General features: G+C 39.7%; 1 protein-coding gene across 3 annotated transcripts in view; it reads left to right on the top strand.

The window, feature by feature from the left end:
• LOC128648369 (complement component receptor 1-like protein) overlaps positions 1-12,243 on the top strand; it is a 142,596-nt gene that overhangs the window by 85,956 nt on the left and 44,397 nt on the right. For all 3 annotated transcript variants that reach the window (XM_053700972.1, XM_053700971.1, XM_053700973.1), the window contains one exon: positions 8,759-8,944. In XM_053700972.1, the coding sequence (XP_053556947.1) occupies positions 8,759-8,944 (186 nt within the window). The remainder of the gene's footprint in view (positions 1-8,758; positions 8,945-12,243) is intronic.

The raw sequence follows: 12,243 nt of genomic DNA, 5'->3' as shown, positions 1-12,243 counted from the left end.
TGGGTGATATAACAAGATAAACACAAATAACATTATTATACAGTGCTGGGGCAGTGTGTGCTGCTGGGTGTAACTGGTGACAGAACAATATAAACACAAATAACATTATTATACAGTGCTGGGGCAGTGTGTGCCACTGGGTGTAACTGGTGACAGAACAAGATAAACACAAATAACATTATTATACAGTGCTGGGGCAGTGTGTGCTGCTGGGTGTAACTGGTGACAGAACAAGATAAACACAAATAACATTATTATACAGTACTAGGGCAGTGTGTGCTGCTGGGTGTAACTGGGTGACAGAACAAGATAAACACAAATAACATTATTATACAGTGCTGGGGCAGTGTGTGCCGCTGGGTGTAACTGGTGACAGAACAAGATAAACACAAATAACATTATTATACAGTGCTGGTGCTGTGTGTGCCGCTGGGTGTAACTGGGTGACAGAACAAGATAAACACAAATAACATTATTATACAGTGCTGGGGCAGTGTGTGCTGCTGGGTGTAACTGGGTGACAGAACAAGATAAACACAAATAACATTATTATACAGTACTACGGCAGTGTGTGCTGCTGGGTGTAACTGGTGACAGAACAAGATAAACACAAATAACATTATTATACAGTGCTGGGACAGTGTGTGCTGCTGGGTGTAACTGGTTACAGAACAAGATAAACACAAATAACATTATTATACAGTGCTGGGGCAGTGTGTGCTGCTGGGTGTAACTGGGTGACAGAACAAGATAAACACAAATAACATTATTATACAGTACTAGGGCAGTGAGTGCTGCTGGGTGTAACTGGGTGACAGAACAAGATAAACACAAATAACATTATTATACAGTACTAGGGCAGTATGTGCTGCTGGGTGTAACTGGGTGATATAACAAGATAAACACAAATAACATTATTATACAGTGCTGGGGCAGTGTGTGCTGCTGGGTGTAACTGGTGACAGAACAATATAAACACAAATAACATTATTATACAGTGCTGGGGCAGTGTGTGCCACTGGGTGTAACTGGTGACAGAACAATATAAACACAAATAACATTATTATACAGTGCTGGGGCAGTGTGTGCTGCTGGGTGTAACTGGTGACAGAACAATATAAACACAAATAATATTATTATACAGTGCTGGGGCAGTGTGTGCTGCTGGGTGTAACTGGTGACAGAACAAGATAAACACAAATAACATTATTATACAGTACTAGGGCAGTGTGTGCTGCTGGGTGTAACTGGGTGACAGAACAAGATAAACACAAATAACATTATTATATAGTGCTGGGGCAGTGTGTGCTGCTGGGTGTAACTGGTGACAGAACAAGATAAACACAAATAACATTATTATACAGTGCTGGGGCAGTGTGTGCCGCTGGGTGTAACTGGTGACAGAACAAGATAAACACAAATAACATTATTATACAGTGCTGGGGCAGTGTGTGCTGCTGGGTGTAACTGGGTGACAGAACAAGATAAACGCAAATAACATTATTATACAGTGCTGGGGCAGTGTGTGCTGCTGGGTGTAACTGGGTGACAGAACAAGATAAACACAAATAACATTATTATACAGTACTAGGGCAGTGTGTGCTGCTGGGTGTAACTGGTGACAGAACAATATAAACACAAATAACATTATTATACAGTGCTGGGGCAGTGTGTGCTGCTGGGTGTAACTGGTGACAGAACAAGATAAACACAAATAACATTATTATACAGTGCAGGGGCAGTGTGTGCTGCTGGGTGTAACTGGGTGACAGAACAAGATAAACACAAATAACATTATTATACAGTGCTGGGGCAGTGTGTGCTACTGTGTGTAACTGGGTGACAGAACAAGATAAACACAAATAACATTATTATACAGTGCTGGGGCAGTGTGTGCTGCTGGGTGCATCTGGGTGACAGAACAAGATAAACACAAATAACATTATTATACAGTGCTGGGGCTGTGTGTGCTGCTGGGTGTATCTGGGTGACAGAACAAGATAAACACAAATAACATTATTATACAGTACTAGGGCAGTGTGTGCTGCTGGGTGTAACTGGTGATAGAACAAGATAAACACAAATAACATTATTATACAGTGCAGGGGCAGTGTGTGCTGCTGGGTGTAACTGGGTGACAGAACAAGATAAACACAAATAACATTATTATACAGTGCTGGGGCAGTGTGTGCTGCTGGGTGTAACTGGTGACAGAACAAGATAAACACAAATAACATTATTATACAGTGCTGGGACAGTGTGTGCTGCTGGGTGTAACTGGTGACAGAACAAGATAAACACAAATAACATTATTATACAGTGCTGGGGCAGTGTGTGCTGCTGGGTGCAACTGAGTGACAGAACAAGATAAACACAAATAACATTATTATACAGTGCTGGTGCTGTGTGTGCTGCTGGGTGTAACTGGGTGACAGAACAAGATAAACACAAATAACATTATTATACAGTACTAGGGCAGTGTGTGCTGCTGGGTGTAACTGGGTGACAGAACAAGATAAACACAAATAACATTATTATACAGTGCTGGGGCAGTGTGTGCTGCTGGGTGTAACTGGGTGACAGAACAAGATAAACGCAAATAACATTATTATACAGTGCTGGGGCAGTGTGTGCTGCTGGGTGTAACTGGGTGACAGAACAAGTTAAACACAAATAATATTATTATACAGTGCTGGGGCAGTGTGTGCTGCTGGGTGTAACTGGGTGACAGAACAAGTTAAACACAAATAATATTATTATACAGTGCTGGGGCAGTGAGTGCTGCTGGGTGTAACTGGGTGACAGAACAAGATAAACGCAAATAACATTATTATACAGTGCTGGGGCAGTGTGTGCTGCTGGGTGTAACTGGGTGACAGAACAAGTTAAACACAAATAATATTATTATACAGTGCTGGGGCAGTGTGTGCTGCTGGGTGTAACTGGTGACAGAACAATATAAACACAAATAACATTATTATACAGTGCTGGGGCAATGTGTGCCACTGGGGTGTAACTGGGTGACAGAACAAGATAAACACAAATAACATTATTTATACAGTGCTGGGGCAGTGTGTGCTGCTGGGTGTAACTGGGTGACAGAACAAGATAAACGCAAATAACATTATTATACAGTGCTGGGGCAGTGTGTGCTGCTGGGTGTAACTGGGTGACAGAACAAGTTAAACACAAATAATATTATTATACAGTGCTGGGGCAGTGTGTGCTGCTGGGTGTAACTGGTGACAGAACAATATAAACACAAATAACATTATTATACAGTGCTGGGGCAATGTGTGCCACTGGGGTGTAACTGGGTGACAGAACAAGATAAACACAAATAACATTATTATACAGTGCTGGGGCAGTGTGTGCTGCTGGGTGAAACTGGGTGACAGATCAAGATAAACACAAATAACATTATTATACAGTGCTGGGGCAGTATGTACTGCTGGGTGTATCTGGGTGACAGAACAAGATAAACACAAATAACATTATTATACAGTGCTGGGGCAGTGTGTGCTACTGGGTGTAACTGTGTGACAGAACAAGATAAACACAAATAACATTATTATACAGTGCTGGGGCAGTGTGTACTGCTGGGTGTAACTGTGTGACAGAACAAGATAAACACAAATAACATTATTATACAGTTCTAGGGCAGTGTGTGCTGCTGGGTGTAACTGGGTGACAGAACAAGATAAACACAAATAACATTATTTATACAGTGCTGGGGCAGTGTGTGCCACTGGGTGTAACTGGTGACAGAACAAGATAAACACAAATAACATTATTATACAGTGCAGGGGCAGTGTGTGCTGCTGGGTGTAACTGGGTGACAGAACAAGATAAACACAAATAACATTATTATACAGTGCTGGGGCAGTGTGTGCTGGTGGGTGTAACTGTGTGACAGAACAAGATAAACACAAATAACATTATTATACAGTGCTGGGGCAGTGTTTGCTGCTGGGTGTAACTGGGTGACAGAACAAGATAAACACAAATAACATTATTATACAGTGCAGGGGCAGTGTTTGCTGCTGGGTGTAACTGGGTGACAGAACAAGATAAACACAAATAACATTATTATACAGTACTGGGGCAGTGTGTGCTACTGTGTGTAACTGGGTGACAGAACAAGATAAACACAAATAACATTATTATACAGTACTAGGGCAGTGTGTGCTGCTGGGTGTAACTGGGTGACAGAACAAGATAAACACAAATAACATTATTATACAGTACTGGGGCTGTGTGTGCTGCTGTGTGTAACTGGTGACAGAACAAGATAAACACAAATAACATTATTATACAGTGCTGGGGCAGTGTGTGCCGCTGGGTGTAACTGGGTGACAGAACAAGATAAACACAAATAACATTATTATACAGTACTAGGGCAGTGTGTGCTGCTGGGTGTAACTGGTGACAGAACAAGATAAACACAAATAACATTATTATACAGTGCTGGGGCAGTGTGTGCTGCTGGGTGTAACTGGTGACAGAACAAGATAAACACAAATAACATTATTATACAGTGCTGGGGCAGTGTGTGCTGCTGGGTGTAACTGGGTGACAGAACAAGATAAACACAAATAACATTATTATACAGTGCTGGGCAGTGTGTGCTGCTGGGTGTAACTGGGTGACAGAACAATATAAACACAAATAACATTATTATACAGTGCTGGGGCAGTGTGTGCCGCTGGGTGTAACTGTGTGACAGAACAAGATAAACACAAATAACATTATTATACAGTGCTGGGGCAGTGTGTGCTACTGTGTGTAACTGGGTGACAGAACAAGATAAACACAAATAACATTATTATACAGTGCTGGGGCAGTGTGTGCTGCTGTGTGTAACTGGGTGACAGAACAAGATAAACACAAATAACATTATTATACAGTGCTGGGGCAGTGTGTGCTACTGTGTGTAACTGGGTGACAGAACAAGATAAACACAAATAACATTATTATACAGTGCTGGGGCTGTGTGTGCTGCTGGGTGTATCTGGTGACAGAACAAGATAAACACAAATAACATTATTATACAGTGCTGGGGCAGTGTGTGCTGCTGGGTGTAACTGGTGACAGAACAAGATAAACACAAATAACATTATTATACAGTGCTGGGCAGTGTGTGCTACTGTGTGTAACTGGGTGACAGAACAAGATAAACACAAATAACATTATTATACAGTGCTGGGGCAGTATGTACTGCTGGGTGTAACTGGGTGACAGAACAAGATAAACACAAATAACATTATTATACAGTGCTGGGGCAGTATGTACTGCTGGGTGTAACTGGGTGACAGAACAAGAGAAACACAAATAACATTATTATACAGTGCAGGGGCAGTGTTTGCTGCTGGGTGTAACTGGGTGACAGAACAAGATAAACACAAATAACATTATTATACAGTGCTGGGGCAGTGTGTGCCGCTGGGTGTAACTGGGTGACAGAACAAGATAAACACAAATAACATTATTATACAGTGCAGGGGCAGTGTTTGCTGCTGGGTGTAACTGGGTGATATAACAAGATAAACACAAATAACATTATTATACAGTGCTGGGGCAGTGTGTGCTGCTGGGTGTAACTGGGTGACAGAACAAGATAAACACAAATAACATTATTATACAGTGCTGGGGCAGTGTGTCTGTATAAATAACATTATTTATACAGTGCTGGGGCAGTATGTACTGCTGGGTGTAACTGGGTGACAGAACAAGAGAAACACAAATAACATTATTATACAGTGCAGGGGCAGTGTTTGCTGCTGGGTGTAACTGGGTGACAGAACAAGATAAACACAAATAACATTATTATACAGTGCTGGGGCAGTGTGTGCCGCTGGGTGTAACTGGGTGACAGAACAAGATAAACACAAATAACATTATTATACAGTGCAGGGGCAGTGTTTGCTGCTGGGTGTAACTGGGTGATATAACAAGATAAACACAAATAACATTATTATACAGTGCTGGGGCAGTGTGTGCTGCTGGGTGTAACTGGGTGACAGAACAAGATAAACACAAATAACATTATTATACAGTGCTGGGGCAGTGTGTGCTACTGTGTGTAACTGGTGACAGAACAAGATAAACACAAATAATATTATTATACAGTGCTGGGGCAGTGTGTGCTGCTGGGTGTAACTGGGTGACAGAACAAGATAAACACAAATAACATTATTATACAGTGCTGGGGCAGTGTGTGCTACTGTGTGTAACTGGGTGACAGAACAAGATAAACACAAATAACATTATTATACAGTGCTGGGGCAGTGTGTGCTACTGTGTGTAACTGGGTGACAGAACAAGATAAACACAAATAACATTATTATACAGTGCTGGGGCAGTGTGTGCTGCTAGGTGTATCTGGGTGACAGAACAAGATAAACGCAAATAACATTATTTATACAGTGCTGGGGCAGTGTGTGCTGCTGGGTGTAACTGGTGACAGAACAAGATAAACACAAATAACATTATTATACAGTGCTGGGGCAGTGTGTGCTGCTGGGTGTAACTGGTGACAGAACAAGATAAACACAAATAACATTATTATACAGTGCTGGGGCAGTGTGTGCTGCTGGGTGTAACTGGTGACAGAACAAGATAAACACAAATAACATTATTATACAGTGCTGGGGCAGTGTGTGCTGCTGGGTGTAACTGGGTGATGTGAATGTGAAATATTTACAGTAAATACACAGTATAACACTTTATTAAAAATGAATATTGCATAAATGTGTTTTCATCTGCAAAGGGTTCTAAAGCACATTTAGGGCTAGATTACGATGTTTGTGCCCGGTCGATAAGGGGTTTATTGCAAGGGTTTGCATTCGTCGGGCTTACCACTTGTATTATGAGTTGAAAGTAAACACTATGGCCCCTATTTAGCAGCAGCACACACAGCCCCAGCTCTTGTGAGCTGCTGGTGCAACGCCGCTCCCTGCAGACTAGCGGCCAATGGACCACCAGCAGGGGGTGTAAATCAACCCGATTGTACTTGATCGGGTTGAATTGTTGCGATGTGTGTTATGGAGTAGCGGTCTTTGTGACCGCTGCTTCATAACTGCTGTTTCTGGTGAGTCTGCAGGCTCGCCAGAAACACGGGGCATCAAGCGCCATTCGGAGCTTGATAGATAGGCCCCAATTGCTTAAGCAACTTCAGAGCTCTGTTTAACTGTTTTGCGAAATATAAAAGTTGCACAAAACAGATAAAAAATACGTTACAAAGTACAGTTACACTCATAATGACACTGTAATAAAAACTATTAAAAAAAATATTGCACACAAATATTAAAAGGGCTCAAAGATATGAGATCTTAGGTGTAAGGAAAAAAAGGCAGGCAAAGGGCTTTAACATTGATATACATACATATACTGTACATATCTAATGACGACTATGTATTTATATTTATATGTCTATATATGTGTACATGTTTATGTATTTATATGTCTATATATGTGTACATGTTTATGTATTTATATGTCTATATATGTGTACATGTTTATGTATTTATATGTCTATATATGTGTACATGTTTATGTATTTATATGTCTATATATATATACTGTACATATCTAATGACGAATATGTATTTATATTTATATGTCTATATATGTGTATATGTTTATGTATTTATATGTCTATATATGTGTACATGTTTATGTATTTATATGTCTATATATGTGTACATGTTTATGTATTTATATGTCTATATATGTGTACATGTTTATGTATTTATATGTCTATATATGTGTACATGTTTATGTATTTATTTGCCTATATATGTGTACATGTTTATGTATTTATATGTCTATATATATATATACTGTACATATCCAATGACGAATATGTATTTATATTTATATGTCTATATATGTGTACATGTTTATGTATTTATATGTCTATATATGTGTACATGTTTATGTATTTATATGTCTATATATATATATATATACTGTACATATCTAATGACGAATATGTATTTATATTTATATGTCTATATATGTGTACATGTTTATGTATTTATATGTCTATGTGTACATGTTTATGTATTTATATGTCTATATATGTGTACATGTTTATGTATTTATATGTCTATATATATATACTGTACATATCTAATGACGAATATGTATTTATATTTATATGTCTATATATGTGTACATGTTTATGTATTTATATGTCTATATATGTGTACATGTTTATGTATTTATATGTCTATATATGTGTACATGTTTATGTATTTATATGTCTATATATATATACTGTACATATCTAATGACGAATATGTTTTTATATTAATATGTCTATATATGTGTACATGTTTATGTATTTATATGTATATATATATATATATATATACTGTATGTATTTGCAGACATATATACACATAAACACATAAATACATATGTACACATATATACACATTTATATAAATACACACACATATTTAGACATGTATCTATAATATGTTTGGAAAATGTTGGGAGGTTAGTTATACTGCAATGATACACGTGAGTTAAGCCATTATGTATCACAAATATGTCAAATAAAAGGATAATTACATAAATCTGTAATGTATGGTGCAAATCATGTCCCCTCACCTGACTGCCGAGTCTGCTCATCATAATGGTCATGTGTGACCATCTTTCTCAAGCACACTTACTTCATATTAATTCTGAGCAAGTTATATTTCATTGTTATCATTTTTTAAATAACACCCCAATATGTTTTCTCTTACAGAACAGTGTCAATCGCCTGATGCAGAAGGTATAAACAGAAGCTACTTTTCCAATAACAAATACTATAACAGAGGTGATGAGGTTATAATACAGTGCATCACTGGCTATCATCCTGCAAAACAGCAAATGGCTTGTGTGGCAAATGGTGACATAAGCAGTAACTGGAATGAGTCTTATCCTTGTGTTGGTAAGTAGTGAGCCAGCTCAGTGACGTCTGACTAAATATGAAGGGCCAGATTCATTAGACCGCTGCTCCTTAACTTGTCCGCCACCTTTTAGTTGGCGGACTGCAATCATACTGATCCGATACGATTGGGATGATTGACAGGGTGCTGCATTGCACAAGCATTTCACAAGAAATGCATGTGCAACTTTAAATGCTGACAGCATATGAGGTCGGCATTTAGTGATGTCGGGCGGACATATTTCTCTACAGCGAATCATGTATGCCCGGCATATGATAAAGCTACCCCGAACTGTGTATTATTGTCAGTCATTTACAGTGATGTGTGCCGCTGGGTGTAACTGAGTGACAGAACAAGATAAACACAAATAACATTATTATACAGTACTAGGGCAGTGTGTGCTGCTGGGTGTAACTGGGTGACAGAACAAGATAAACACAAATAACATTATTATACAGTGCTGGGGCTGTGTGTGCCGCTGTGTGTAACTGGGTGACAGAACAAGATAAACACAAATAACATTATTATACAGTGCTGGGGCAGTGTGTGCTGCTGGGTGTAACTGGGTGACAGAACAAGATAAACACAAATAACATTATTATACAGTGCTGGGGCAGTGTGTGCTACTGTGTGTAACTGGGTGACAGAACAAGATAAACACAAATAACATTATTATACAGTGCTGGGGCAGTGTGTGCTGCTGTGTGTAACTGGGTGACAGAACAAGATAAACACAAATAACATTATTATACAGTGCTGGGGCAGTGTGTGCTACTGTGTGTAACTGGGTGACAGAACAAGATAAACACAAATAACATTATTATACAGTGCTGGGGCAGTGTGTGCTACTGTGTGTAACTGGGTGACAGAACAAGATAAACACAAATAATATTATTATACAGTGCTGGGCAGTGTGTGCTGCTGGGTGTAACTGGTGACAGAACAAGATAAACACAAATAACATTATTATACAGTGCTGGGGCAGTGTGTGCTGCTGGGTGTAACTGGTGACAGAACAAGATAAACACAAATAACATTATTATACAGTGCTGGGGCAGTGTGTGCTGCTGGGTGTAACTGGGTGACAGAACAAGATAAACACAAATAACATTATTATACAGTGCTGGGGCAGTGTGTGCTGCTGGGTGTAACTGGGTGACAGAACAAGATAAACACAAATAACATTATTATACAGTGCTGGGGCAGTGTGTGCCGCTGGGTGTAACTGTGTGACAGAACAAGATAAACACAAATAACATTATTATACAGTGCTGGGGCAGTGTGTGCTGCTGGGTGTAACTGGGTGACAGAACAAGATAAACACAAATAACATTATTATACAGTGCTGGGGCAGTGTGTGCTGCTGTGTGTAACTGGGTGACAGAACAAGATAAACACAAATAACATTATTATACAGTGCTGGGGCAGTGTGTGCTGCTGGGTGTAACTGTGTGACAGAACAAGATAAACACAAATAACATTATTATACAGTGCTGGGGCAGTGTGTGCTGCTGGGTGTAACTGTGTGACAGAACAAGATAAACACAAATAACATTATTATACAGTGCTGGGGCAGTGTGTGCCGCTGGGTGTAACTGGGTGACAGAACAAGATAAACACAAATAACATTATTATACAGTGCTGGGCAGTGTGTGCCGCTGGGTGTAACTGGGTGACAGAACAAGATAAACACAAATAACATTATTATACAGTGCTGGGCAGTGTGTGCTGCTGGGTGTATCTGGGTGACAGAACAAGATAAACACAAATAACATTATTATACAGTACTGGGGCTGTGTGTGCTGCTGGGTGTAACTGGGTGACAGAATAAGATAAACACAAATAACATTATTATACAGTGCTGGGGCAGTGTGTGCTGCTGGGTGTAACTGGTGACAGAACAAGATAAACACAAATAACATTATTATACAGTGCTGGGGCAGTGTGTGCTGCTGGGTGTAACTGGGTGACAGAACAAGATAAACACAAATAACATTATTATACAGTGCTGGGGCAGTGTGTGCTGCTGGGTGTAACTGGGTGACAGAACAAGATAAACACAAATAACATTATTATACAGTGCTGGGGCAGTGTGTGCTGCTGGGTGTATCTGGTGACAGAACAAGATAAACACAAATAACATTATTATACAGTGCTGGGGCAGTGTGTGCTGCTGGGTGTAACTGGGTGACAGAACAAGATAAACACAAATAACATTATTATACAGTACTAGGGCAGTGTGTACTGCTGGGTGTAACTGAGTGACAGAACAAGATAAACACAAATAACATTATTATACAGTGCTGGGGCAGTGTGTGCTGCTGGGTGTAACTGGTGACAGAACAAGATAAACACAAATAACATTATTATACAGTGCTGGGGCAGTGTGTGCTGCTGGGTGTAACTGGGTGACAGAACAAGATAAACACAAATAACATTATTATACAGTACTGGGGCTGTGTGTGCTGCTGTGTGTAACTGGGTGACAGAACAAGATAAACGCAAATAACATTATTATACAGTGCTGGGGCAGTGTGTGCTGCTGGGTGTAACTGGTGACAGAACAAGATAAACACAAATAACATTATTATACAGTGCTGGGGCAGTGTGTGCTGCTGGGTGTAACTGGTGACAGAACAAGATAAACACAAATAACATTATTATACAGTGCTGGGGCAGTGTGTGCCGCTGGGTGTAACTGGGAGATAGAACAAGATAAACACAAATAACATTATTATACAGTGCTGGGGCAGTGTGTGCCGCTGGGTGTAACTGGGTGACAGAACAAGATAAACACAAATAACATTATTATACAGTACTAGGGCAGTGTGTACTGCTGGGTGTAACTGAGTGACAGAACAAGATAAACACAAATAACATTATTATACAGTGCTGGGGCAGTGTGTGCTGCTGGGTGTAACTGGTGACAGAACAAGATAAACACAAATAATATTATTATACAGTGCTGGGCAGTATGTGCTGCTGGGTGTAACTGGTGACAGAACAAGATAAACACAAATAACATTATTATACAGTACTAGGACAGTGTGTGCTGCTGGGTGTAACTGAGTGACAGAACAAGATAAACACAAATAACATTATTATACAGTGCTGGGGCAGTGTGTACTGCTGGGTGTATCTGGGTGACAGAACAAGATAAACACAAATAACATTATTATACAGTGCTGGGGCAGTATGTACTGCTGGGTGTAACTGAGTGACAGAACAAGATAAACACAAATAACATTATTATACAGTACTAGGGCAGTGTGTGCTGCTGGGTGTAACTGGGTGACAGAAC

This window comes from Bombina bombina, chromosome 2 (assembly GCF_027579735.1).
Source record: "Bombina bombina isolate aBomBom1 chromosome 2, aBomBom1.pri, whole genome shotgun sequence".
Taxonomy (NCBI): Eukaryota; Metazoa; Chordata; class Amphibia; order Anura; family Bombinatoridae; genus Bombina; species Bombina bombina.
This window is presented reverse-complemented; position numbering and strand designations above follow the sequence as displayed.